The 26,485-nt window shown below is 40.7% G+C and overlaps 1 protein-coding gene across 7 annotated transcripts in view; it reads left to right on the forward strand.

Annotated features, from left to right (window-relative positions):
- Positions 1-26,485, forward strand: part of NHSL1 (NHS like 1) — a 183,422-nt gene that overhangs the window by 59,730 nt on the left and 97,207 nt on the right. Inside the window, exon 1 of one of the 7 annotated variants that reach the window (XM_032682705.1) lies at positions 15,236-15,892. The exons of 5 other annotated variants lie outside the window; for them this stretch is intronic. In XM_032682705.1, the coding sequence (XP_032538596.1) occupies positions 15,688-15,892 (205 nt within the window). In that variant the 5' untranslated portion in view covers positions 15,236-15,687. Of the gene's footprint in view, positions 1-15,235; positions 15,893-26,485 lie in introns of those variants that run through there. One more of the 7 variants, XM_032682704.1, reaches the window with a different exon arrangement.

Raw genomic sequence — 26,485 nt, forward strand, 5'->3', positions numbered from 1 at the left:
AAAGAAAAAAAAAAAGGAAGAAATCTGGAGAGTCTACTCTATTGTATCTAAGAGCAGGATTGACATACGCTGCCTGAAACTGCTGATTGCTAGAGAACAGCTTTGCTAGATGAACATAACACATTCCATAGATTTCTCCCTTTTATGGTCTCAGTTACATATATTTTTTTTTTTAGTTTCAATGTAGTTTAGTGAATGTATTTTGCTTTTAAATAGGCATTCAACATGTGTGTCTGCTTTAACAAAGGGCCAGCAAGCCATATATCAGATCAAAACATCATTTTTCAGTTTGACTATATAATCCTACTAAATGGAGTGTATTTTTCCTTGTATGTCTTTTCTCTTGTTTGACAAAGTTCCTGTTCGTTAATATTATCCCCAAGTTTCCTGAGAACCTCCTAATCAAATGACCAGGACCCTATTTTGGTCTTTTGTGTTGATGATTCAGAAGTGCCATAAATCGAGAAGAGGAACTTAAGCAGTAATATAAATATAGTGGAGATCGTAGCAGTCTGCTTCAGATGTGGATTGGTGCTAGCACGTAGCTTGTGTTTCTTTACACATTAGTGTTTCAGAGCAGTAAAAGGGATCAATAAAATGAAAGAAATATTTCATTTTATATCATATAATGGCTGTCCTGAGTTCTCAAAAAACCCCCAACAACAACAACAACAAAAAACCCCCCAACAAACAAAAAAACCCCCAACAAACAAAAAAACCCTCCAACCAAAACCAGCAAAAACAACAAAAAAATCCCCTAACAAAACCAACCCACATCCAAATGCCCCATACTTGTAAAATCTTTGAAGGCAATGAAGCTTTAGGTCAGATGCCTTTTGTGGGTGAGGGAAATATTTGCCTCTTCCATCCCCAAATTATGGCATCTTTTCTGTGGGCAGGGGATCATCTTCATCCTTGTGATGGAAACGTCAGCTCTTGTTCTGCTGATTATCTTCTTTTTTCTTTCAAATCCCTATTAGTAAGCTCCTATGTTGTCCAGCACTCTCATCATTGTCTTCCTATGCATGGTAGAAGCATGTGATGTTTTTTGTAAATGTTCTAGACTATTATTTAGTTCTAGTTCTAAAGCATTATTTGGTTTCAAGGTATTATGGTTCGTTTTGAGTAACTGGCTCTTCTGCATTACTTACCTCTTGCCAGCTGTCTGTTCATTTAATCATATCAGAAAAGTAATCTGGGTTACACCTCTTGTTTTCAAGGTAAATCTATCAATTTGTGGCTTAGTTTGTTAAATTTCAATTAAAAATATTTTCAGTATACTCTGATTTATCTAGTCAGTCATTAGTGCTTCTTAAAATACTGACTTAATTTTCTCTAAGAAAGGACAAAAGAAAATATCAGTCTATAGCAAATAGAGGTTGCTTGAGTAAATCTGTAGGCATGTTTCATCTTTAAATACAAAGTGTGAAATGTTGATTTGGTCTCTTGCCTTTTCTGAGAATAAAGCAGCTTCTTTTGGAAGTTGACCTGTGAACTCAGTAGTAAGCTGTCTCTTAGAAGAAAATACGGGAATATAAACAAGAACTTTTTCAATAGGAACTTGTAGTTTACTCTTTCACATCATACAATATAAAAATAATCGCTAAGCTCATTTATTGGTGAACTGGCTTCAGTAGGTGTCAGTGATTCAATTCTCAGTCTCGTGTTTTTGTCCTAAATTCACTGCTGATGCAGGAAAAATGAAACAGGAGAGGCGTAAAATAGATGAAGTATAAATCTCGTGACAGTAATTGATAGCTAGGTGGAGGAATCCATCCTGAGCTGCCAGCTCCCCTTTATACACACCCAGCTTTGTGCGATTGAGAAAGAGACTTATTTTACACAGAGGTAGTTAAGAAGGGGAGGGAGGTGGACTTGCTAGTGGCGATCCCACTCTGGTCATCTCAGATGTTGCTTATTACTTTGTGCTTAAAAAATGAACTATGAAGTTGCTCTTTTCAGAATGAAAGCTTTTAAAAGTTTGGGGGTTTTTTTAAGTTTGAATAAAATCCAAGTGTACTCGATGATAGTTTTTAAGAGTTGGGATCAGATTTTCAGTAAACTCTTAAAATAAGCATTGTAGGATAAGAATTTTAAGTTTAATAATTAGTTTTTGAGCAAAATAATTTTAGTCACTTGTGCTTACATACAGCTGTGTATGTATGGGAAGAGGGTGTGTTATTGGTTTGTACTGGCTAAAGCCTTTACATATAGAAAGCTTTCTTACTTTCCATAGAGCTGCTGCTTCAGTTCTTGCTTCTCTTATAACCCTTGGGATCTTGCAGTATTTTTGTTAGTATTCTTGTTTTAGCTACTTGGAGGTGAGCAATTACTTAGCAAACTACTGTCACTACTAAGGGTGTGCATCCAATTATCCAATATTGAAAAGCCTGTATTTTTCTTGCTTCCACCCTCATGGGGCATTACCTTGACAGGGTGACATTAAAATTATTGTATGTAAGCATTCAGCACCCTCCCCAGAAAAGCATTCCTTATCGTGCTCTAGCTGCATTCCTGCAGTCTAACTCCTTCCATTACAGAGAATTTGGCTAAGACCTTTCCACATGTACAAGTGTGTTTAACCGAAGCACTCAGGATCTCGAGCTTACTCAAAAAAATCATAAAATATGAAAACAAAAAGGATTTTTGATAGCTCTTGGAGTTTGGACTTTTGTGATGTTTAGGTTGTGTGAATGTCTGCATCCCTCAAATTAAGTTTAGAAATCTGCACTTTTCTTTGAAGATGAGACTCTTGCCCAGATATGTGACTCCCAAGAACTGGGATGTGGGAAAAGTGGCACAAATATGATTCACCCTGAATTTTGCAGAAATTGGCAATGCTTTGCAAGGTGTGAGGGAATGGGTGCACATACATGCTGTTTCCCCCCACGCCTTGTATGCAGGGCGGCAATGTGACTGCTCTGTGCTATCTTGCCTTCCTTGACTTAGTTTTCCTCTTGCACTGTCCTGGGAAGCTGTGTATGGAGAGGGAGTGGTATTGGAGAAAGTGTTTCGTGAGGTTAAAGATATTTTCCCATGTGTCAGTGTGTGGCTCTGACTAACAGTGTCCATGACTGAAGAAGAAAGCAGTCATTACAGAGAAGCTGTGGGATGAGAAGGTAGAAAGGAGGCCAGCCTCCCTGCAAGGAGACGGCAGACCCAGTTTTACAGGCAGAACCTGTAGGACAACTGCAGATGAACCTCTGCTGAAGACATGCAAAGACAACAGCCCTCTCTAAGCTTAAAACTAGGTGGTAGTGCCTAAAGGATGAGTGTCTACCCAGTGGACCTGCTGCTGAAGGCAGGGAGGGTATCTCAGGATGCATCTCAAGCTATTTTTCTGAGAAGGGGTGTGTGCATGTTACATGTTTTGGTTGAGGAGTGAGCTTCCGTCTGCACCTCAGCTGCAAGGCAGTGACATCTCTTTTCTATCAGGGCTGGAATGCCAGGGATGCCTGTCCTATCCTCCACTCACATGAATGACTTGTCATTGTGTTTTTTCCTCTCTGTGCTTGCTGCTCTAGCACAGAAATGTGATTTTTGCCCTTACTGGCTTTCTACAGTATGGTCTGAAGCTTAAAGTTTCCATTAAAAAAAAAAAAAAAAAGAAAAAAAGTGTTGTAAGCCAAGCCAGCAGCAGGCAACAGCATTGTCAAGGAGGCCCAGAGTTAAAAATTTGTACAGGAAACAAATTTCCTTGGAATTAACGTGGAAATACATTTCCACTTAATTTCAACAGGCTAACAAATTGTAATGTCTATAGTTGGCTGACAATGTAGAAATAACCCATGAACCAAAAGAAAAGTTTACTTCGGAGGACAGCTCTCAAATTATTTACCTTGGCTTCATCCTCTCCTGAGTTGGGGAGAACATAAGTGTTTCCCTCTCTTGATCCCTGTCTTGGCTGATTGCTGAGATGCTTCTGGATACAGTTCTTAGAACTTCCAACATAGCAAAACTGATTGCCAAACCTAAAAAAAAAGAAAGTCTGCATCCAGTGATGACCTTCCTGTGATCCTGGATGTCATATTCTTTTTCTGCTGTCTCAATGAATTTTCCACACATTTTTATGAAGTGTGTTGAGTCTATTTTGGTGTTATAATTCACATGAATGTTCTGAGTGCTCTCTTTGCCCAGCCCTGACCTCACCCCGCTATGGAGATTTTTTTATTTTTTCCCATGTTGAAAACTGCCAAAGACTTCAGGCATCATTTTCCCACACACAGTGAAAATAAGACTTATAAAAAAGCACCCAAAAAGCACCCCTACAAACAGATTTCCCCCCCAAAAGAAGAGTTCTGTTTGGAAATCAAATTTGGTTGGTTGGTTTGTTTTACTTTGAAGTACAAGTTGAATAGAGATCCAGAAAAGCAGTCTGCTTGGACCTTCTTCTCCTTATCAAACCCCTGAACTGTCCACCAGAGAACTGGACATTTTGCAGAAACCCTGGGCAGTTGTAGCCTTGGGGGTACAGCTGCTTAACCTGCCGCACCCTGCTTTGGAAGAAACTCCCGTTCCTTCAGTGCTTATGTGTCCACCCCCTTCTCCTTCAGGTTACAGTCTCCTCGGCTGTGCTGACACAGCTGGTTTGGGGCCATAAGTTGGCTCGCTGCAGTGATTTAGATGAAATCCTAGCATTTCTGGAAGGCTGGGGTTGCAATATCACTTTGTCCAGGGCAGCGCCCAAAGCAGCTGTGCTTGCACAGGATGAGCCCTGCTGCAGTGCACCCAGAGGGCAGGGAACAACAGGAGCTTTCTTTTCTGGCTTTACTTGAGGGCTAAAGAAAAGGGACTTTGTATTGCCCCCACCTGAGAGTAGATCCCATTGACTACCTGGGAGGGTCAGCTGCAAGCACTATACTGGTAGATGTCATAAGGGTTTTTTTCTGAGATGCAAGCAGTGACCCACAGAGCGGCCCAGAATTTGGGAGCCATAAAGGAACTGCACATTGTCTGTTTGGTTTCTTTGTAAGTGTCTAAAAAGCGGCACACTTTTTTTTCTTTGATTTTCTTTTTTAAAGGCAAGCCATGCAGGATACTAACTTGGCAATCAAAATGTCTTTTAAGATGGCCCATTCATTGCTGAAGGATGCTGGCAGGTACCATATATTTTGGCCAATATGCAATATTATTTATTTATTTTACCCCAAGTGATCTTACAGCTGTCAGTCTGTTGGTCAGTCTGTCAATTTTGCTGGTCCTAAACTAAACAGAATAACTCAGGATCCTGTAACCAGAGCAGCCCTTCATAAATGAAGGTCAATTGGGTGCAGTGCTGTAACAACAGCCTGTAGGAACAGCCTTAGACCAAGGCATCTTTTGTTAAGCAGAGGAATATTAACTACACTGGAAGTTCCTGAAAGTGGGTGGTTTCTACTGCCAAGCTCAGTAACGCTTTGTCATAATGAAAAAACAATACTGTCTGCAAGTAGGGTTTGAAAGCGTCTCCTCACATCTGTTTGTCTAAGCTTGGGAAAAGGTGCCATTGGATGAGAGTTGCAAATCCTGCTGTGACTGTGTTTGTACTTGAAGGAAGAGCTTTAAATGCCAGTGAAAGCCCAGGCATCTTTCATGAAGCTAGTTTTAATTTATTTTTAGACTTGATTAATAGTTACTGCAATATTTGCCTTGCACATTTTTTAAAGAAATGCTTAAAAACACTCATTTAATATGTGATCCCTTCTGTGTAATTGTGCTGTCATACAATGTCTTTGGTGAGAATGAACAAGCACAATTTTACCCAGAATTGTTTGGAAGACACCAGCGTGGAAAGCAGAGATGACTCACAGTGCCTTGGAGGAAGAAGAGCTAGCAGTTAACCACAGAACATGGTATTATCTCTATGCCAAAGCTGGTTGAGAAAGCCAGCATATTTTCCACTTTGTTATTGCAGGGGAAAAAAAAATACTGCAGAGAAATATTGGCTCTTGAAGCAATCTTGATAATCTTGTCAACTTGATGAGTTTAGAACAGGTAGCATGGGAGGCATGTGAATCAAAAGAAGGTGGTAGTTCCCATCTAGAAACCATTGTTATTTTTACTTGATGAATAAATACATATAGTATATTCTCTTTATTTTTAGTGGACTCCTCTGAGTAAATAAACTTGGTTGCATACCAAGAATGTGATATGTGATAGAGCACATGATCAGATAATAAGTATTTCTGCATAAATATATTTTCTGTGTCGGTATTCTTATTTCTTTAGTAGTATCTACATGGCATCTGTTTCTACTGCAGGCAGTTTGCCAGATGCCTGTAAATAAGGAATGTCTACTGCAAGTGAAATAATAAGTATCTCTTCTCGGTTGTTTTCTTTTTTGCATTTAGTGCAGTAGTGTTCTTGTTGGTGAAGGTGGCTCAACTTTACAGACAGAATTAGGTGAAAAACACAGCAGTTAAATCTTCGTTTTGACTTCTTTACAATAAAAATCTATCTTTTAAATTGTATGTTGACTATATTCTTTTGGGGATGTGTTTCATTTAAATTAGCTTGACATTTCTTTTTATGTCTAGTGGCCCTTACTTTCACTTACACAGAAAATACAGTAAGAAAGGGATTAGCTTCCATTTTGAGTCCTACTTCTTTTCCTTACCCACTACCTTCCGAAAGATGCAAAGACGTATTATTGCTATTGTGGCTCACTGACCAGGGCCTGCTCTCGTGTAGATCTGCTGCTCCACTTCTTTGTATGTAAAGGTGCAAGCTTGGGGATCAAACTTGAGCCATGTTCTTTGTTTCTGCCAAGGAGAAGATGAAAGGCCTCATGAAACACTGGATTTCGCATGTGGGCTGCCACTTGTGCCAATTACTGTACTTCATTTAGTAAAAAGAAGAAAACACAATGGCATAGGTAGGAGCAATATTTTGGCATTGGCCACCGGAGAAGTCATACTGAAGGATGCGTCAGGATTGTTACTTGGTTTCCAAGCATCTGATAAGGAAGGCACTGAAGAACCTCTGTGACAAGGAGTTTGGAGTTGCTTTCAGGCTTGCAGGGTATTGCAAGCCTATTGTCTTGTGGACAGGAAAAAGCCCTAGGTAAAGACTAAGCCTGTGATTTAGTCCACTGGTTAACAGTGAAATGTCTGGATGACTTGATTTAACAATGACTATCAAGGTGTGAATCTTCTTTGCCCTGATGAAACCATCTGAAACAGTGATTGGTAGTTGGCATTGGCTGTGAGAAGGTCTGCTTTCTAAACTGTTTCCTTCTAGGTTAAGTTGATTTGGGGTGTTAGTATTGTGAGAGACATCCACTGGGCGCTGAACAGATTAGTATCTGATGAACAAACATTTTTTTACACCTGTAATTTCAATAATAAGTGATTTCTCTTTCACTTTCTACTCCTCCCATCCTATATTTCAGTGAGTGGTATGCCATAAGATGAGCTTTCTTTAGATATGTAAACAAGATGATGTGGTGCAAATTACAGAAGATTGCAAAACCTTGATTTAGTTTTCTCTCTGCTGTGAGCAAAGAGAAGAGATTTAAGAATTGACATTCGGGGTTTTTACTTCGACTAAGCAACTGTTCTGTTGAGGCTGATTATTTCACATGCCAGTGGTTGAGAGGCAGCATCAGATTATTCCTGCTGCTAGCATGAATGTCCTTATTTATCCTATCTTCCCTTCTACTGAGGATAATTTGGGCTTTAATTTTTCCTCCTGTCCTCAGGAGCTCGTTTTGGCAGCTGATGAATAGGAACACTTTCTGTGTCTCAAATGTTTTACGTAAGGTCTGCTGGGGGGACCACAGGCTCTCCAGGAGTGATCCTGCATGTTATTCTTTTGTATTATTGGGTCTTTTTCCACCTAGAAACTGCTGTTGGTAGGGGGAAATATTAAAGTGTTTCAGGGTTGCAGAAAAAGAAACAAGAAAAATTCAAGGTTGATTCCAGGCCTGTATATGGCAGAAGGGGAAATTGCAGGGGGGGAGAAAATGTTTTTTGTTGGTCACAGTTGGTGCTCCTGCTGAATACGTGCTGAATACATATGGAGTGAGCACATGTGCAGGCACTCCATACAGAGAGAACACATACTTAGGCCATATGTTCATTATTTTATAAGTTTTGTTTTCTCTTGCATTTTCATCCAGCTTTTAGCAGGGCTATTTTAATTGGGATTAAATATAACTGTGTAGGACAGTAACTAAGGTACAAATTCAGTGTTTTTCCTTCTTGCCCTCTGTATGTCAGCAACATTCCTTGTGCTCATTCTCCACCAAGAAATTAGTTTCTTTTAACCTAGAGCCTGCTGTGAGGAAGAGAGGAGATTGCAGCATTCCTCCAGGCGTGGTGGGGCTGGGTTTCATTTACAAATTTTGCCCAGAGTTGCAACACACTCCTCTGTACTTAGCATGTACCAGGCTAAGCTAGCATGCAAATTTAAAAATAAACTGAAAAAGCTCTACTGCAGTCCTATACCTGTGCACAGAATGCTGTCTTCTGAAGTTCACTATTTATGCATGGTTTACAGAAACGGCACATATTTAGTTTGGTTCTTAGAAGAGACATACATACAATGTCAATAATTTTGCTGGTTTGGCTGTGAAGTAATTTTGAAATGTGTTTCAAAGATACAGGACTCAAGACAAAAAGATGTGCACATACACCATTTGTATCTATACGAAGAAATAGTTTCCTGTGGTTTGTGTGTCAAACAGTAAGACCTGGTTATAACACTCATATGAACTGTGTTTTCAGTGTTTGAATGGTTAGGTGTGCCCAAGTGTCTCACTGGGTTCTAAAGTTCCTTTTTAGCATTTTATTGTTGCAAATACCTAGTAAGATTTATTAATTTGCATATTTTGTATGTCAAAGAGTATGTAAATAAAAACAGAAAAAAAGAAAACAAAACAAACACCTTTTATATTCATGGACCTTGTAAATAAAATGAAGAACAAAGATTTCTGAGATTGCTGATGATTCTTCTCTGCTGCTGCTTTAGCTACTGTCTCATTTCTTGTTCTTTGTGGTTCTGTTATCTACAAAAACATTTAGATTAGTGTGTTAATTAGCTTATGTTAACCAGCAGAGGGCTTCCACCTCAAAGCAAACAGCCTTATCCCTTCTGCAGTTTCCTTGGTATCCTCTTAATCGGAGAAGTGGGAAATAGACATTTATTTGGCTGTCTTAGGGTACTTTCCTGCTGGCAGAATGATCCTCAATTACATGTTAATAGATTCTTTAATACAGTTTGGTTTTAGCTGACTTCCAGTTACTTTTAATACAGCTGTCAGCATTTCCACAGGAAACTTGGATGATCCAGTAGAAACTTCTTGTGCTTCACCAAAATCTAATTTCTTAAAATTATTTCTAAGTTTCTAAATGTAACTGGTATGTTGCAAAGCTTCTGTGCATATTCAGGTATTAACAGCGTTTTGAGCCCCTTCTTAGTATGAAGAGAGCATATGCATCTCTCCAGTTTCTCTCCCAGACTATCTAAGTGACTTCTTGTGTTGATCAGATCTGTTGTTGATTACTTCTTCTGGTGGTACAATGAACAGATGAGGGAAAAAACCCTTACCATCTTTTCTTCAAGCAGACAACTTCTCTGTGCTCAAAAATTCCATACTTAGTTAATCTTCCCAGCCTATCAGCACTTGGGATGCCTTGGCTAACAGCTGTGAGCCAAGTACTTCTCTGGCCAAGCCTCAGCTTTGGAGGGGAGGTGACCCTATGGCTAGGAGATTTTAAAAAAGAGACTTTGTGTTATGAAAGCAAGAGCACCCCAACTCAGGAGAACTTGTGTAGGAATCCTGGCGGTGACCACAGTTAGTGGGAGCTTTTAGCAGAGCTGTCTTAATTAGTGAGTTGTCATGCCCCAATCAAACCCTACTAAAATAGTTAATTACATTCCAAGCAGAGATAATAACAGCTTCCTATAAGCGAACTGCTGAAAGCTAAATCACAACGGCGTGTCACCGTAACTGTGTCGCAGCTGCCATCCCAGGCTGACCCCGGCCCCCCTCGGGCGATGGGATCCAGCCGGCTGGATCCCTGCTGCCACCTGCCGGCACGCGCTGCCCGCCTCCCACCCGGCGCTCCGCGCTGACATTCCTGCGGCTCCTGTCGTGGCGGTGCTGGTCAGGAGGGCTGCCTGTGAAATATTCAAGGATTTACGTATGGCCCGAAGTCACCCGAGTCCTGTTACGTTAGATTGTACGACGGCATCAAACCTTACGTCAACACCTGTGTGCTGGGTGAGCAGAAGTTATTTTACCAACTGCTGCTTCACTTGGAAAATAGTTACTGGCTGCCATGAGGAAAAACTCATCTGTGTGTAGGCAAGGCTGAAACTTAACGGAGTTCAAGCCCTTTCCTCCTGTACTCCTCAGAATATCATAGAATCATTTAAATTGGGAAGGACCTCAAAGATCATGGAGTCCCACCATTAAACAACCACTGTCAAGTTCACTACTAAACCATGTCCCCAAGTGTCACATCTTTAGGTCCTTTAAATACCTTCAGGATATCCATCATACTCCTACCCAGCAGAACGCAGTACTTGAAACTGCTCCTACCATCAGTGATTGCTCAACTCCTTGTATACTTGGAAGGAAATTTCCTCTGAAATTTGGGGTTTACATCAGTTTCGGAATTATGCTGATGAAGAAAATCAAAAGCTTGTGACTGTATTTGTACCCAGTTGAAGCAGGTGGGTGTCTTATGCACGGTTAACTCACCTGCTTTTTTGGCATCAAAGTATTTCAGAGAAAACCACTATTTTTTTCTAGGCAGTTCTGATGGTTCTGCCCCTCTTGCAAATACCTTTTTTGCTAACAACCAAATTGTACAGGCACATTGTTTGTGTTCCTTGCTTGTTTCCTCTCTCATAGTAAGAGTGGTCATTATCCCTATGTGCAGCTGGTGTTGAGGGGAGAACCAGGTCCAGGTTTGCCTAGCACTTTGTGGAAACTGCCACTCTGGTTTTACAGAATTTCCTTACCAAAGTAAATGCAGCTATTAAATCAGAGAAAACATTGTCTTCCCTGATGCAGTGAATCCTTCCGGGATACAGAAGTTGAAAGAAGGGAGGGAGGCTGTGGTGCGAGGTACATCATATAGGCCTGTCCAAAAACTGGTTTATCCTCTGCAGGATAAAAGATTGTCTGCAGTCTGATTCCCACCACCTTTTTTTTTTTTCTTATAGACTTAATAAAGTTGGAAATGTGGATGGGATGCTTGAAGAAGTCCTATGGTGTACAACTCCCTCCTCTTTTAGGTGCTCATTTATGGTATGGTGTATTTTTGGAAAAAATAAGTTGGAGAAAAAAAACCAAAAGGGTAAAACGGGTAGCAAAACAGAAATGTAATTTTCCTTTGTAATTAGGGCACTCAAGGGCTCTGTAAGGGTTGTGATAGAAACAATTAATAGGCATTGCTTTTGTGTGAGACAGGGCCTACTTAAGTAGGTCGCAAGGCTGGTAGCCAGGAGACCTACTTTCTTTTCTTAGCTTTGCTGCTTATCCTTTCTGTGATCTTGGGCAAGTAACTTCATTTTTGATCCTTTTCTTTACTATTTTTTCCCCTCACAGGTCCATTTACGCTGAGAGAGAGTTTCTCACTTATGTACTCTACACAAAAAGGGACACAGCCTTGACTGGAGGTTTGAAGCTCTGTTGTGATACCACAAAGTGGCTGTTTTGCTGTAAATAATTATGCAGGAATATGGATTCCTTTGTGGATTTCCTATGTGAGCATTTCATAGGGTACTTGTAAAACAACAGGCATGCTGTAGATAAAAACTTCCAATGGAAGACAGGTTGACAAGGTTTCAAAACTGACTGCAATTCCCATACATCTCTGCCTTGAAGATGATGAGCAGGGTTGGGGAGGTGACCATATGTAGCAGATGTGGTGGTGTTGGGGCAGTTTGTGGGATGGAGGCTTTCTTGGGGCTGCTGGAGGCACCCTCTGCCTTTCACTGGCTGCATCAAGAGCTGTGTAGCAAAGGGTTGAGTCTGCAGGCAAGGTGTTTTCAGTGGGCTTTTGACAATGCTTAATCCAAATGGCTGGTGATGAGTTGTTACCACCTGAAGGAAAATACCCAGGAAGCCTGAGAGAGAGGTGTCCTCTCAGGTGTTGGAGCAGTTCCTGTCCCAGGAAGCTGTAATTATGAATCATCCATGTTACTGTCTCATTGAGTCATGAGAAATGATAGACTAGGAAATGCAGGAATTAAATTAACATGTGAATTCTGCCAAAAACCACAGCCCAACCAAAACCAGAGCACATCTGCAGAGTTTTGGTGTTGGTTTTTGTCTTTTTGCTTTGTTGATTTTTTACAATAAACCGAAACCTTTTCTGTGAAACTTTTTTGTTGTTGTTTTTGCTGGCCTTAGGGGAATGCAGTGGCTGTGAGCCATGTACGTGTGTTTGTTTAACAACTTTTAGAGAATTCTTTGACAATCAGGCTGTGATAGATGGTAAAAATCCTGATGGCATGTGAGGCTATGCATATTTGCTCTTGTTCACCTCTAAAAATAAGAAAAAAAAGGGAAGGCAGGAGGAACCGGTTTAGCTTTCTACTTCAAACCCTTTGTTTCTTATGCTGTGATTCCCTTATGGGTTTTTCACTGAGATGGGTTTGTATTAAGTGAAACAAAAATAATGCCTTAATCTTTACATATATAACCTCGAAAATATGAAGCCTATGTACCTGTATGATGTCTTCATAAGGGAGAAAATAGTCAGGTTGGAAAATTGGCTACGCTTATTAGAGGTGTACCTTTTTTTCTCTTAAATGGCTTTGTAGAGTGTTTTACATGATTAAATTTAATCCTCTAAAGTGTCTCAGATGCTAAAGTTTCCAACTCTGTGGTCTTGCACTTGGCTACTGATTAAGGCACGGATTAACCTGCAGCAGTTGCTCAATATGTATTGTTTTTCAAATGGCAATTGCTGTTTTTTCTTAATCTTGGGTAATTTACTTTTGATGCACATGTACAATGATGTATACTGATATGAAGCTTCTTGTCACCTACAAATAAAAAGTGTTATGTGGTAATGACAGCGTTGTGATCTATCATGATGAATCTTTTCTTGCAATTCAATGATACCAAACTCTGAGCAAAGCATTGCACTACTCTGTGTTCACAGTAACAGTGGAAATGCTATGGTCAATCACCCGCAGCAGTGTTTTCACCCTTGCATCACCAAGTTGTAACTTCGCACCATAATATAAAGGCAGAGGTTCAGATAGGTCAGGATAATTCCTAAAATTAAATTGCTCCCTAGACTCAGGGCAGCTCTCTGGGATTTACCATGGCATTCTGAAAGGGTTTCCTTCTTGCTGGTTCCTCTAATCTTCTGATTCTAAGTAGTGCAGTGAGATGACTGTGATCCTGCAGTTCCTACCAGGGTTTTTATACATCTGGCTCTGTATAATTTAGCCAGTAATAGCTGTGGGAGTTTACAGTTCTCTATACTTTTCAGTACTGGCAATTCCAAATGTTTTCTCAAAAGAAATAAGTTGACTTGAAGCACGGTCTTTGATTTTTACATTAAATCCTGCCTATTTATACATGAACCGCCCCAAAATGGATATTCTAGTGTTTGGGTCTCTAGGGGTATGTCACTCCCCATTCTCTAAATCTTCTTTTAAGCAAAAGGCCTAAAGAATAAAAACAAAACAAACACTCTCTTGTCTCATCAGGGATGGGCAGTGGAGTCTGTTAACAAAGACAAAAAACTCCAGACTAGAAGGACTTCACAACACAGTGAGAAAAGCAAATGTTAGCAGTGCGTGCTCCCATTTGTGCACCCCTGCAGTCCCCTCCACAACCCCACTACATCACCACTGACTTTGGAAAATGGTGGAAGACCCAGTATGTACATATGCATTACCTCGTCGGGCGAGGTCAATTTAAATGCAGCCTATTAAATTATTTACAGAAGACAGTTGGCCAACCCGTTGTGCTGTGTTAGTGGGAGCCAAAGGTCACTTTGGTGTGCCTGGTTGATTCATAGGGTAATCTGATACAGTACTTAGCTTTTTGCCTCCCAGTCAGTGGGTTAAACCTTATCCTCTTATTATGAGTCAGAGAACCATAAGTTTCAGCAAAAGCCAGAGCCTTTGTTTTCAATGGTTTTGAAGAGACTGTGCAGCAGAATCCAGAGGGCTGCGATAGCATCTGCCAGGGGGTTGGGGTGGGTTCTGCAATAGTGTAAATCTGACTGACAGCTTGGGAGCTGGAACACTGTACCCTTGTTTTCTTAAGCTGCTTGTCCTTTTGCTAACATAATCTGCAGCAGTTTGGATGTTAAGACATTAATGTTTATTCTTCAGATAGGTGGCGTGTTTTTGTGTTTTGGGTTTGTTTTTTTTTCCTCTGGGTTCTTCACCACCAGCATCTGCTTGAGGATTCACTGAGATGATTTTACTGGATGTCTCACACATTCAAGTCTATTATTTTGCTGTAAGATAGAAACCTGTGGGCCGTTTTGTCAACTTACGTCTTGGTGACAAATTCTGTCAAAAAACGTGGGTATTGGGGTGCCTTGGTATTACCAATTTCCATCTGCTTTTGAATGCTCCTCTTGCCTCTCCCCCATGCCTGCTTATTCCCTCCTAGGAGCAGCATTGGTTCTGGCATGCAGGGCAAGCACTGCAGCTTTCAGTAGTGCCTGACTTTTTAAAAACTTCACGCTGTGGAGTGCTTTTCCCAGCCGCTAGTTTAAAGAGAAGGTGGCAGAACGTAACACAGCTGAGAGTGAAACCTATTTTATGAGCTGCAGTGACCCTAGGGGGAGTCCGGTCACTAAATATCTGTTCATGCACACCTTTGTTTATGTCCATGCACTTGCATTTAGTTTGTTTTTACATGTGCTGCCAGATACAGGGGCAGTAATGTTTTCAGCACACTGTTCAGAGTGCTTGTGGTGTGGACAAGCTCCAGATTTTATTTTCCCTCTCTCCAAGTCCACAGAGGTGCACAAGTGCTTTCCTATTTCTGCATGCAGAGTTCAGAAGTTTGTGCTGCCACTGAGCTGGCTGAGGAAAGGAGGAGTTTTGCTTCGGTGGTTGTGCTTTTAGAAGAGCGAGCCTATCATATTTCACTCTAATCCTAAGCGATAGCCACGCAGTCGGTTTTATTGTTAAGAGAGCCTTCCTGGAGCTCCTTCACCAGGCTTTTCACTAAGGCAGAGCAGGGCAGCCAGAATGAAGAGGCAGAAGTGTGGTTGGTCCATTGTCCCTCGTGAGCTGTGCTATGCCAGGGAATGATCTCTGCCTGCTCTTCCCTCCTCCTGGGCTGTTTTTGATGAGCCAGAAGAGAGGACTGAATTGCATGCAAGCTCCTGGGGAGCGATGCCAGGGCGAAGAGTGGAGCTACAGTTTTTGTTCTTGAGTGGAGAATGGGGAAAACGCATGCCTTAGTGCTATATTCTGCTCAGCCATTACATGCTTCTCTGAGCTGCTGCAAGGTGCCACTTTCTGCTGCTTTTCTCCCCTTTGTTTTCTTTGGCAGCTCCCTAAGTGCTGTATCAAAACAGCTTCAGGGGAGCTGCGCTGGCACGGTGACCTACCTCCATACTGGTGCTGGTTTAAATGCAACAAGAAGAAACCTGGACTGAAGTTGGATTGAATTTGTTTAGCCTCCAACGAAAACCACTTAGAAAGGGGACAGGAACAATTTCAGAAAAGTCTGTTTGGAACCATCGCCAGTAACTGGTTTGAAAGAAAATGAAAAAGGAGTGTGTTTCGAGATCTTTCAAACTCAAACAAAACCCAGGCTCCCTCTCGCGTGCTGTCAGCTGGATAAATTTCTCCTCCTTGTCAAGGCAGACAAAGAGATTGTTTCGCAGCGATGGTGAACTCTCCTCCATGTGCCTGCAGCAGGTAGATGAGGATGACGAGAACTGGATCTACAGGAGCCAGCAGAGAAAAGGTGACTCACTTTCTCTTTAACCTTTGCAATTGCTGCTGAAGTGTCAGCCCCTGCTCCATGCTTCTCTGTCCAGCTGCTCGGGTCCCACTGGAAGCTGGGAGCTGCAGGTGGGGTAGTAGGAGGAGTGCCTTCCTCGGCAGCACAAAAGCCGAGGAGCAACACTGCCTTGCCCTTTTTCACAAAAGCCGAGGAGCAACACTGCCTTACCCTTTTTTTTTGGGGGGGGGGGATGGGTTAAAACTGTGAAAGCTTATAGTAATCAATGGGGAAAGCCTTTAATTTCCCATCTGGCCAACATAAAGGTACTGCTTGTGTGGAGCATGGGTATTTTGGTTATGTTTCTTGTAGCCAATAGTCACCAGCAACAGAGCCTTTGGGCTGGTGCTGGAAGAATCTCTCCTCAAATTGTGGAACCAAAAGCCATTTAAGACTCCACTTCTAATAGACTGGGTGGCTTTTTGGATGACTGCCTCATGGTCCTGCTGGAAAATTTTAAGTGTATTTTCTTTTATGAGGGCAGATTGAGAAGTGGTCCCAGATGCAAAATAAAAGAGAAGATGAGATAGTGATGGGAATTGCTCCACAGAGAGAAGGAGGGATATCTAGGATATGAGATAGCTCTGAATGAACCCTTGAATACTCAAACCTGGAGTATATTTTATATTAGATTTTGAAAAAGTACTTTTATTTTTTGTGTTTTCTTTTCAAATGGAGTTTGTCAGGTATTTGTTCAAACATACCTCATATTTACCACAAATCAAAATAAATTTCAGAAGTTTGCTCTTCTGAGATGGTGAGCTGGCAGGCAGCGGGTTGTGTGTGTGTGGTTAAAAATACTCAATAACGCCAGTGATTTGGTTGTAATTTCTCTAGTGCTTCCAGAGAACTAGTTTGTTAGTAGAAAATGTAAGGTTGACTCAGTTTTGCTGTAAGATCACTTTTGTAAGAGCAGGCAGGCTCTCCAATGGCATTTGAACTTCAAAGGGCCTTTTATTTCTTTTCATTTCTGGGAGCAGTTAGTAGCTATTTGACCAGAATTTCACTTCTGAGTCAGAATAGACTGTGGCTTTAGTAAATGGTTTGTATGCAGGAACACTAACACAGGATGTATATGCTTGGGCTTTGCTCCCAGCATACTAGGAGACAATTTTAATCTGTGCTTTGAAGGTTGTTTTTTAACCTCTTTCGCTGCTGAAAAACTTCTAAAAAGGGAGTTTGCATTTGCAACCAGTGTCTAATTTTTACTTCTGATTGTTGGTATCTTGATATTGTAGAGCAATATCAGATACTCTTCTAACACCTGTGGATCATCTTGCATACTGTGTATCAGAAGAACCACCCAGCCCTGCTGGTGGATGCTATGTAACTTCCATAAGGTTTCTTGTGCTGCCTTCCTTAGCCTGTGCTTAAGCCATGGGGCAGAGATGGGAAAGGAAGCTTTACTGATGGATTAATGGTGTATTAATTTTTCTGAGTGATTTACATAAAGAGCCCATTGTACAGGCTTGAGGGGGAGGGAGAAATTCCTCCTGTAATTGGTCAGCAAGCTATGAAAGCCTCCCTGCCTGCCTGTAGAGGAGATAACAATATGTAATTTTTGAAGGGAAGGTGAAGGGAGGTATAGATTATGCAGGGCTTATTTCCTCTTTGCAGGGCACAGTTTGACTCGGCCTGTAAAATCTGCCTGGATCATAAATCTGTGCATTTCTATCTGATCAGGATCCTTTGCCAAACTGGCAGGGATTGCCAGGGCTGAAGGGAGCACGGAGTTTCATATACTCAGGCAGGAGAAACTTGTTACGACTGCAAGTATTTTACCCTGGGCTGCGAGTCAGGCTTGCACCGTGTTGGAGCACTTTGAGTATCTGTACCTGGCAGAGCTGTCATCTTGGGTTTGTGTTCAAAGGCAAAACGTGTGTGATAAATGGCTTCTTGTGTTCTCGAATTAATTTGCTCCACCGGACTGTTGCATTACTGCTTGCCAACCTTTGTAAAACTAAGGGCTCAAAACTGTATTGTCTTTGGTGCTTGAATTAACCACTTCACTTAAATTAACACAGACTAGAAAGAAATGAGAGGCACAGCAGACTGAAAGGATGGCTAGTTTTATATAGAAAACCAAACTGTCTATTTTAAGCGAGATGAAATTTTAGTAGTTTTTCAGCTATCAGAATAGTTTTTCCTCAAATTCTTCCTCAAGTAAATTGTTAAAAAGATAAGTCTGACAAATCATTGTCTCTTCTTCAACCCTCTCCTTTGCCTAACTGTGTATGTAAAGGCAGGAGTGTTAACAGAAGCTGGAAATGAAGGAATTGTTGTTGTTCTTTCTGAGCTGTTTCTCTTCCTGTCTTTTTAAACCTCTTATTCTTTTGCCACTTCATTGGTCTTCCAGGCTCATATTCCGTTCCCACGAGGCTGCTCGGTGACAGGCACAAGGCAGCATGTGTTGCGTGGTATTTCACCGGCAAAGTGGCTAATCTGCCTTGGCTGCAAACGGGAGCTTGCACACAGTAGCGAGCAGAGAGATTGGTTGGATTTGTCAGTTTAAAATGAGCAAGAAAAACAGAAGTAAACAGTAACTACGAACCTGGGGCACACCCTGATGTCCTGCGTGTGTGGAAGTCAGAGGCTGCTGCTGCGTTATTCATTTTTAAAATGTACACAGTAGTGCAAAGTGTTTTGGGAACTGGTAGCACCAATCATACTTCACATTTTATAAAGCTGTTAGTGAGAGAGATGGTAAAAGTTGACAGTAAAATAAAGGTTTGTTGTTTGAAACATTTCTTGCTCAGCTCTCTTCCTCCTCAGTCAGTTGAAGGCCCTTTGAAATGAGGGCAAACTGTAAGTCATGTTTCTTCTCTTTAATCAGAATTTTTAGTTCAGATTTGTAACTTTTTTGAGTAAGAGGTATTTTAAGACTGAAGCTCAGAGCAATTTTTTCCTTTAAAAAACACATTATTGAAAAAAGACTGGGAGAGGTATTCTTTGAAACCGAAGCAAAGGCTCTTGTGTGTGTAGCAAAGGGTTTCTGAGGTGTGGAAGACTGTGACAGTCGTTCATGTGCACCCATGCAGCTTACTACGGGTATGACATAGCAAGTTAACTTTGAATAAAGATAACACATGAGTTAGTTTATGGCACAGGTCTCATGATATTTACTTTGATTTTGCAGAAAAGGAAATGAGTCATGTTGCAGCATCAGAACTTCTTACCAAGTTTTGCTGACTTTTTTTTTTCCTTTCTTTCTTCTTTGCTATTGGTTTTGGGTGTTGGAAAAGGAGAGCTTGTGCCCACAGCTCTAGGCAGTGTTACCTTCATGGCTGGTGTTGTTGATCTCTCCATTGTGCTGCTAGGGATGCAGAGAAAGATGTTTCTCTGGAACAGTTAAATATGCCTGAGCTGGTGACCTTATTTCTCCTGTTACTTCCCTCCAACAGTGATCTTCTGGCCAGGTATGGGGGAAGCACAACTAGCAGTCAGGTCTGGCCACAAGTGGCAATGCATCAGAAGTGTTACCCAACAGGGAGGTTATCCCTCCTCTCCCCTCAGCTCCTGTCTCTATTTATTGCTCTGATTTTTTACCCACTCCCTCCATTTCACTTGGTTGCTTTCCAACCTTTCTGCAGCATGAAGAAGTTAAAAGCTTTGTCTGCATTTTACTGCAGGCTATACTAACCTGGAAAACTTATCTGAAGTCATTAGCCAGAGAAACCTTGTTTCTTGGGTAACTGCTGTGTTTTAATGACTGATCAAACCCTGTTCAGAAGGTGGGAGCCATTGGCTTTCTGCTGTCTGCTGGGCAAGTCTCAGTCCTTAATATCAAAGCGCATGGAATGCTCATTTTTTTCTTTGCCAAACCAGCCTAAATGTGAAACTTTGTTTTAATACTAAAAGTCCTTTAAATTCATAAGTAACTATTTGTGGGCTCTGCCTTCATGTCCTTGTGGTGTGTCTGATGGAGCTAACCCTGACGTCCGGATCAAAACTCTGACCAAAAACTGTAAATTAATTTCCTAACCACCCACAGCTTATCATGGTCTGAGAACATCACACTTACCAAGGAGTTAGATTTCCATAAAATGAACAATTACTGAACTTCTCTCACAGTAACAGTATTGGCAATCCCTTATTATGCCAGTTAAAGATAATGTTCTTTTGCTATGCCCATACTACCTGTGGTTGGTTTGAACATGTACCCCATAAGTCTAATACTATCAGATGGGTTTTTCTTCACATTGGGACTCAAGGCCTTTGTTTTTTTGTAATTCTGAGAGGTTTGTATTTTCAGGGATGGGTAACTGATGTTATCTAACTGCAGCGTCAGAGCATCACCTCAGTCTTTAGTCTAAATAATTTTTAAATTCTGTTTTTTTAAGTCCTGAATACAGTTTATGAGGAAGTTTCAGGAACAGAGCAGTAATGGTTTTTTCAGTAATGAGAGGTAAGAGTACCAAGGACTACTAAGTCCTCATAAGGAAGATTACTGAATCCAGACTTCTTGTTGCTATTCTAATGTAAAACCATTTTATAGGGCTTTTTTTTCTGTATGTTTTTGCACAAGATCTTGTGTTCATGGGGGGAACAGTCATGTCAGTTACTACACAGATAAAGGCCCATAAACCCAAAGGGAGCTGTTAGCATTTGTAGAAGCTATAACATGATGGATTGTAGTGCTGGGGCATGTGTGTCTGTGACAAGGATTCTTGAAGCTTTGGGCAAGTCCATAAATAATAATTTATGAAAACCTCAAAAACCATTTGTGTAAGAGACTGGAATAACTCCAAAACACATATGCTTTATATACCTTTCTGTGAAAGACTTTTTAAAATAATATTTATTTATAGACACGCAGTTTTGTATATGTAAACACACATATACAAATCTAAATGTTTAAAAGGAAAAAGTAATGAGAGATTTGATCCAAAGACCAATTTTCTGTCTTGTCATACCTTTTCCTTTTACATGTTGTAGGTTCTGTGTGCAAAGATAAAATTGGATATAGTTCTGTGCATTTGTAATGATTTGTCTATATGGTCAAGTTTACATTGTAATATTTGTTGTTGGAACTGTGGGATGATGTTCTTTTATGGAAGCACAGCTGGAAGCAGAGATACAACTTACATTGCTGAGGTGTGCACATAGCATGTTTGTATCGTAGCACAGCAGAGAGTTTTGTAAAACTTTCATGATATACACTGGCAACCAAAAGTTTGGTGTAAAACAGCTGGGAACAGTCAAAAGTCATGCATTTAACTACAACTTGAAGTAGCAACTGTTGCATGTTTGTACATAAATGCAAATTTAATAAAAACTTTGCTGCCTTTCCCATGTCTTCTGGTAATGCCTAATGGTAAATATTGCCATAGATGGGAATCTGAAAGTGGGTTTGCTAAGCAAAAATTTGTAAGAAACATTTGTAAAAATTTGTAAGAAACAAGTTTAAGTAAGAAATTTGTTTAAACCTACATCTCTACTTTTGCTTTATCAAAAAAACCATGGATCCAGCCATATTTCTTTTATAAAATCCTTTCCAGATGCCAGTCCTTTGCTATTTTGAAAATGCAAAAATCTTCTGTAAAAAAAAAAAAAAAAAAGTAAATTCTTTGTTATCTGATCAAAATGCTCCAGGTAAAGATAGAAATAAGAAAAAAAAAATTGCTGTGGCCTTATACATTTGCTGCAGTCCTTCCTTCTTTCTCGGCTGCTATCCCAGTGTGTGTTTTTCCTCTCTAAGAAGTAGTGACTGGAGAACTGCAGTCTGGGCTAAAGGACATTTCCTGGTAGATTTTTTTTATGAAGAGTTGTGACTGGTTTCAGTGTCTACTGCAAGAGCCATAACCTCTTACTAATGTAAGTTTACTGTGTGGAAGAGTCTTAATCCCTCAGGGGACCGTGACATATTTTATGTTAGGATGAAGGAGTTGAAAGGAAGAACGGGCTCGTATGGTGTTGCTGTGGGGAATCTGTGTATTAGAGCTGCTGACTGGGAAGTGAGCTTTTGTTAGACAAAAGGGAAGTTCACTGCTGGTGTGTGAGAGCTCCCGGGGCAGATGCCGGTTCCTTCTGGGCAGCTCTGTGCTGCTGTGAAGTGAGACCCTGACTGTTTTTATGTTCAGTAGTGCACCTTGAATTTCATGTGCTGAGTAGCTCCAGTCAGTTTTCTTGGCTGGTCACTGTAGAAGACAATAGTCTTGGGAAATGCAAAAAAATTGATAGCACCTGACTTACCTATGTGTTTCCAAAGTTACAAGGACATTGCAACCCAATTTGTCTTGCAGTTTAGCTTTACATGCTGTTTGGATTAGCATGGTAATTCGTGCAGTGCTCTGCGTAGCATTAGTATGTCCTTTGCTTGCTTCTTTGCATTCATGAAGAATTGCACAGAGTGCTGTGGTTTTCCTTCTGAGAGTGTATTGTTTTGAACTTTATGAATGGTTTCCAGTTTTACTTCATGATGCATAAACTTCTATATACTTCTATACACTTTATATACTCTCTTTTGTTCCCAAGATACCTTCCAATTTCCAGCTAATCCTTAGGCTGAAAAATTTGGGGCAACTGTTTCCCCTGGAGTAGGGGTCAAAACTGATGTCTCCTGACCTTCTCATTTTATTCTTAGCTAGCTGTATTTTATAAAGCAGACTGGATCTTTTCCAGTGATTGTATGTAGTGTTTGAGCTGAAGCAACATGCTGTATGTGCTTTCCTATGCACTGCTCATCAAGTAATGGAATACATGAAAATTTCTGTCTCTGTGCACTCGTTAGCCAATGGGTTCATGAATTGTTCTCTCAAAACGAGGGGACCTTTGTCTCCAGCATGGTCATAGCTCACCATTCTGGCAGGTCATTGCAAATATGACAGCTACTTGTTTTTCCTCCAATCCGCTACAAATGAAAAGAAAGTTAAAGGTTAAGAATGTGGTTAAATGACTAAAGTTGATGAATTTTGAAAGAGTGTATTTAGCTTCTATTACAATATTTGGAACAATTAAAAAGAGTAGATTTGACTCTTTGAGATTTAAACTGTGAAATATGTTTTGGCTTGTCTTTTAGCTGCAGAATCTCAATAAAAAATAAGGAAATTAAACTCTATGTTCTCCATTTACCAGTTTGTTTGGTTTTGCTGACATTACCTATTAACCCAATTTATCTACCAGCCTCTCTTTCCCATTTTTAAGTAGAAACCTCTGAGTTGTCTTTTTTTTTTTTTTCTGGGGACTTGGAGTGTAAACTCTGTTATAACCTTATTGTGTAGCTTGTTGTTCTAAAACCTGAGCTGAAGCGGTCTGTTAAAAAATAAGCTTTAGGTGCTTATGATATCTATGCAAGGTGTATTTTCAGTGTGTGAGCCCCTATGTTAGACACTGAAGAGCATGGCATATTTTCCATCCCAAAGAAAGGTAATTGATATGTGCATCCTCTGCTCCTTTCAGAGCTTCCCTTACATATGGCATGGTGGCTTCTGCTTGGCACTTTATCTCCCTGAAGCCATGGATTCCCTGGACACTGAGTAGTGTTACAAAGGCAGTTATGAGCTGTGAATTAGGTGCATTGCAACTGTTCCATACTCATTCACTCAAAACTAAGAGATTTGAGAATGGCATAGAAGGCTTTCTGTAAAGTTGCTCAGAAGTTGTCAAATCAAACACCTCAGCAGAGGGATTTACAGGGCTGCATTTTGCATGAGAGTACCACATGGGGATGTTAAATAGAAGTTATTCCTGGTCACACTTTCTCCAAAGTAACACAGGTCCATAATGAAGGTGCATCTGTGTATATTGGAGAGGAGAGGAGTGGAGGCCTCTGCCCACACCTCTTCCCAATTCTTACATTAAGTCTGGGCTGTGCCTATGAACCGTAGTACAAGAAGCCATGGTTGATAGTTGGCAGGTCAGGTTTGATAGAAATGGCTCACTGAAGGAGGCAGGGCTTGGCCTCCTCACTACTTTGGAGTGGTACCTGCCCTCTGGGCACCATGTGCCTGGATGCACACAGCATGTCCCCATCAGTCAGGTCCCATCAGATGTGCTCCTGTCATCTGCTGCCTCTCTTTCCTTTTGCTTACTTGCACGTGTGAGATTTTGTTTTTATTTCCCTGTGGCTTTGTTTTATTTTGCACATGCAGGCGTTTGCTCCCTAATGCAGCAGAGATGCTCACAGTTCATACATTGGGCTTAATAGACTGAATCACAATCTTGTAGGCACCTTGCTAGTGACTACATTAATTAAAGAGGGACTTCTGGAACAAACAGGCTCTTAATTTTGGTTCTGTCATTCATGTCTAATTTCAATGCCTGAAATAAGTATAGTAACTAATGAATAGTGGAGGCTGTTGCCTTTTAGAAACTGAAATTTGTTTGTACTTGCTTGTAATTTCCATGGAGTCTTTTGTGTCTTTTTCTCCCTTGTAGTCCAGACTGCCAAAGAGCTGATGAGTAAAGGGTGACTGATTACAGCATACTGTACACTTACATGGGAACTTTCACCCAGGAGTTATTAACTCAATTTTATTAACCTCGAGTAATGCATATAATACCATATACAATGAATATAGCATTTTCATTTCAGAATGAAATGAGGTATTGTGACATCCAATGGCAGAATCAGGTATTAAATTCTATGTTTGACTTGTAGCCAGTTTGACATGGTTTTGCAAAGGGAGAAGATGTCCTGTGCTCGGCAGCACAACTCCCTTCCTCTGGGGTGCTGGCTGGCTATGACAGTGGAGCTCTCAACTCTAAGGGGACTGCAGCACTTCCACAGTCTCTGTCAGATTGTGATTCAGATGGGATTGTCAGGAAGGCAGTAAATCTATTAAATTAATCAAGTCAAATGAGGAATAACCTGTTTTGTTCTGTCTGCTCTGTGCTGACAATTCTCACACATGTGCCAGAGTCTCAGTGAAGAAGCAGTTGTGTTTCTACCCCAGGGCTGATGGCAGAAAACATCTCAGGGCTGTCTTAGGTTTGTAGCAAGGAAAGAATCAGAACAGGTGGGAATTCAGAAATAGTTCCCATTGCAACACACATGTGAAGCTGCAATAATGTACAAATGGCTCTGTCACCCTGCCCTGGTTAATGATGAGAATACTGGCTCGGTTTGCTGCCCAAGGACAGCACATGCTCAAGTGCCAATTCTTGTAATTCTTTATCAAGGACTTGGGTGTATTTTGGCCCATAGATTTAAATCAGAACTGCTTAAAGTGCTGCAGGTTTTATCTCATTATTTGAATGAACTATTTCTGGTCTGTTAGCTAAGTGTTTTGATGGTGTGAATGAAAACGGCTCCCCAGCTAGTACTGTTGGTGTGCCTACACACTTGTACTCCTTAGGTCAGAAGAGAAACTGATTTTTCTGTTTATTGCTTTGTGTTGGTCTGGGGTGTGTTTCAGCCTTGGGGAGTTTTTCTGGTAAAAGACCATTGCTCTGTATTTGGTTACAATGTGCCATAATTGTGCGTATTTCGGGAAACAACCTGTTCATTTCTCCTCCTCTTTGTGGGATGGTGCAGCTGTCTTGGATGCCAGGGTGATAGTGGGGTAATTCATGTGTCTTTTGTGCCGCTCCATGGTTTTGGTATTCCTGGTTACCCAAAGGTGGCTTCAGAGCATTCCACTCAGAGTGACTTGTTGTTACCAGGGTTAGTGAAATACTGACAACATCAATCTGAGGAAACAAGCCCTTGCCAGCCTGTGGCAATTTTCTGGAGCAATGCACAGGTGACTGGGCAAATGAAAGTGCCCATGAGGGGTATTTTTGCTTTGTTTTAATAATAAACATTATCAATAAAGCCCTGTTACATCTATTAATCAAAGCTAATTTGGCACACCACCCTTGCAAAACAATAATCCTTCTTTTATTTAGGAGCAGGTCTTTTAGCAGTAGATTGAAATTACTGGATTGGCTTTTGTTTTCCCAGGCTTTTTCTTCAGAATTTCTGCACTAGCCTTTAAATTTGCTACTGTCAGTCACTGTTTTCATATAATTAGTTTTCTTCTGGTCATGTGGGAAGCCTCTGGTCCTACTCGCACAACAAGGAATGCACTCTTTGTTCAAATTCTGTGGCAAAGAAATTCCTGAATGAATTTGGAGAAGTTGGTTACAGATTCCTTTCTTGACCTACAGCAGCTCTTAAAAAGTTTTTTACCCTTTCTGTGCCCTTTGTCTGAAGAGTAAGGCAAACAAAAGATAAGGCGAATTAATTCATTACTTCATTGTGTTTGTTTTCTTCCTCACTTAAGGCAGAAGACAGCCCATCCCTAAAACCATTTATTTTATTAATGTTAAGGCCAAGCATTTTGTGTGTGCACCTGCAGACACTGCTGGGTTTATTACAGAAGAACTTTTGGTTTGTAATAATCAGAAACCATAACACAATTTCATTAATGCTATGTGTAGTATCTCATTGAAAACTCCACCAATATAGCTATAACTAGAGTAGGAATAAAAATAAAGTTGTTTCATTGAAAATCATCTTTTTATCAAAAAAACAGACCCATAGACAAAGGATTTAATTTTGGCTCCTGAATTTACATAGGACTAAAGTGGAACTGTGTCCCTCCTTCAACTAAGAGGTCATTGCTTTAGATTTAA

The sequence above is a fragment of the Chiroxiphia lanceolata genome, chromosome 3 (assembly GCF_009829145.1).
Source record: "Chiroxiphia lanceolata isolate bChiLan1 chromosome 3, bChiLan1.pri, whole genome shotgun sequence".
Classification (NCBI taxonomy): domain Eukaryota; kingdom Metazoa; phylum Chordata; class Aves; order Passeriformes; family Pipridae; genus Chiroxiphia; species Chiroxiphia lanceolata.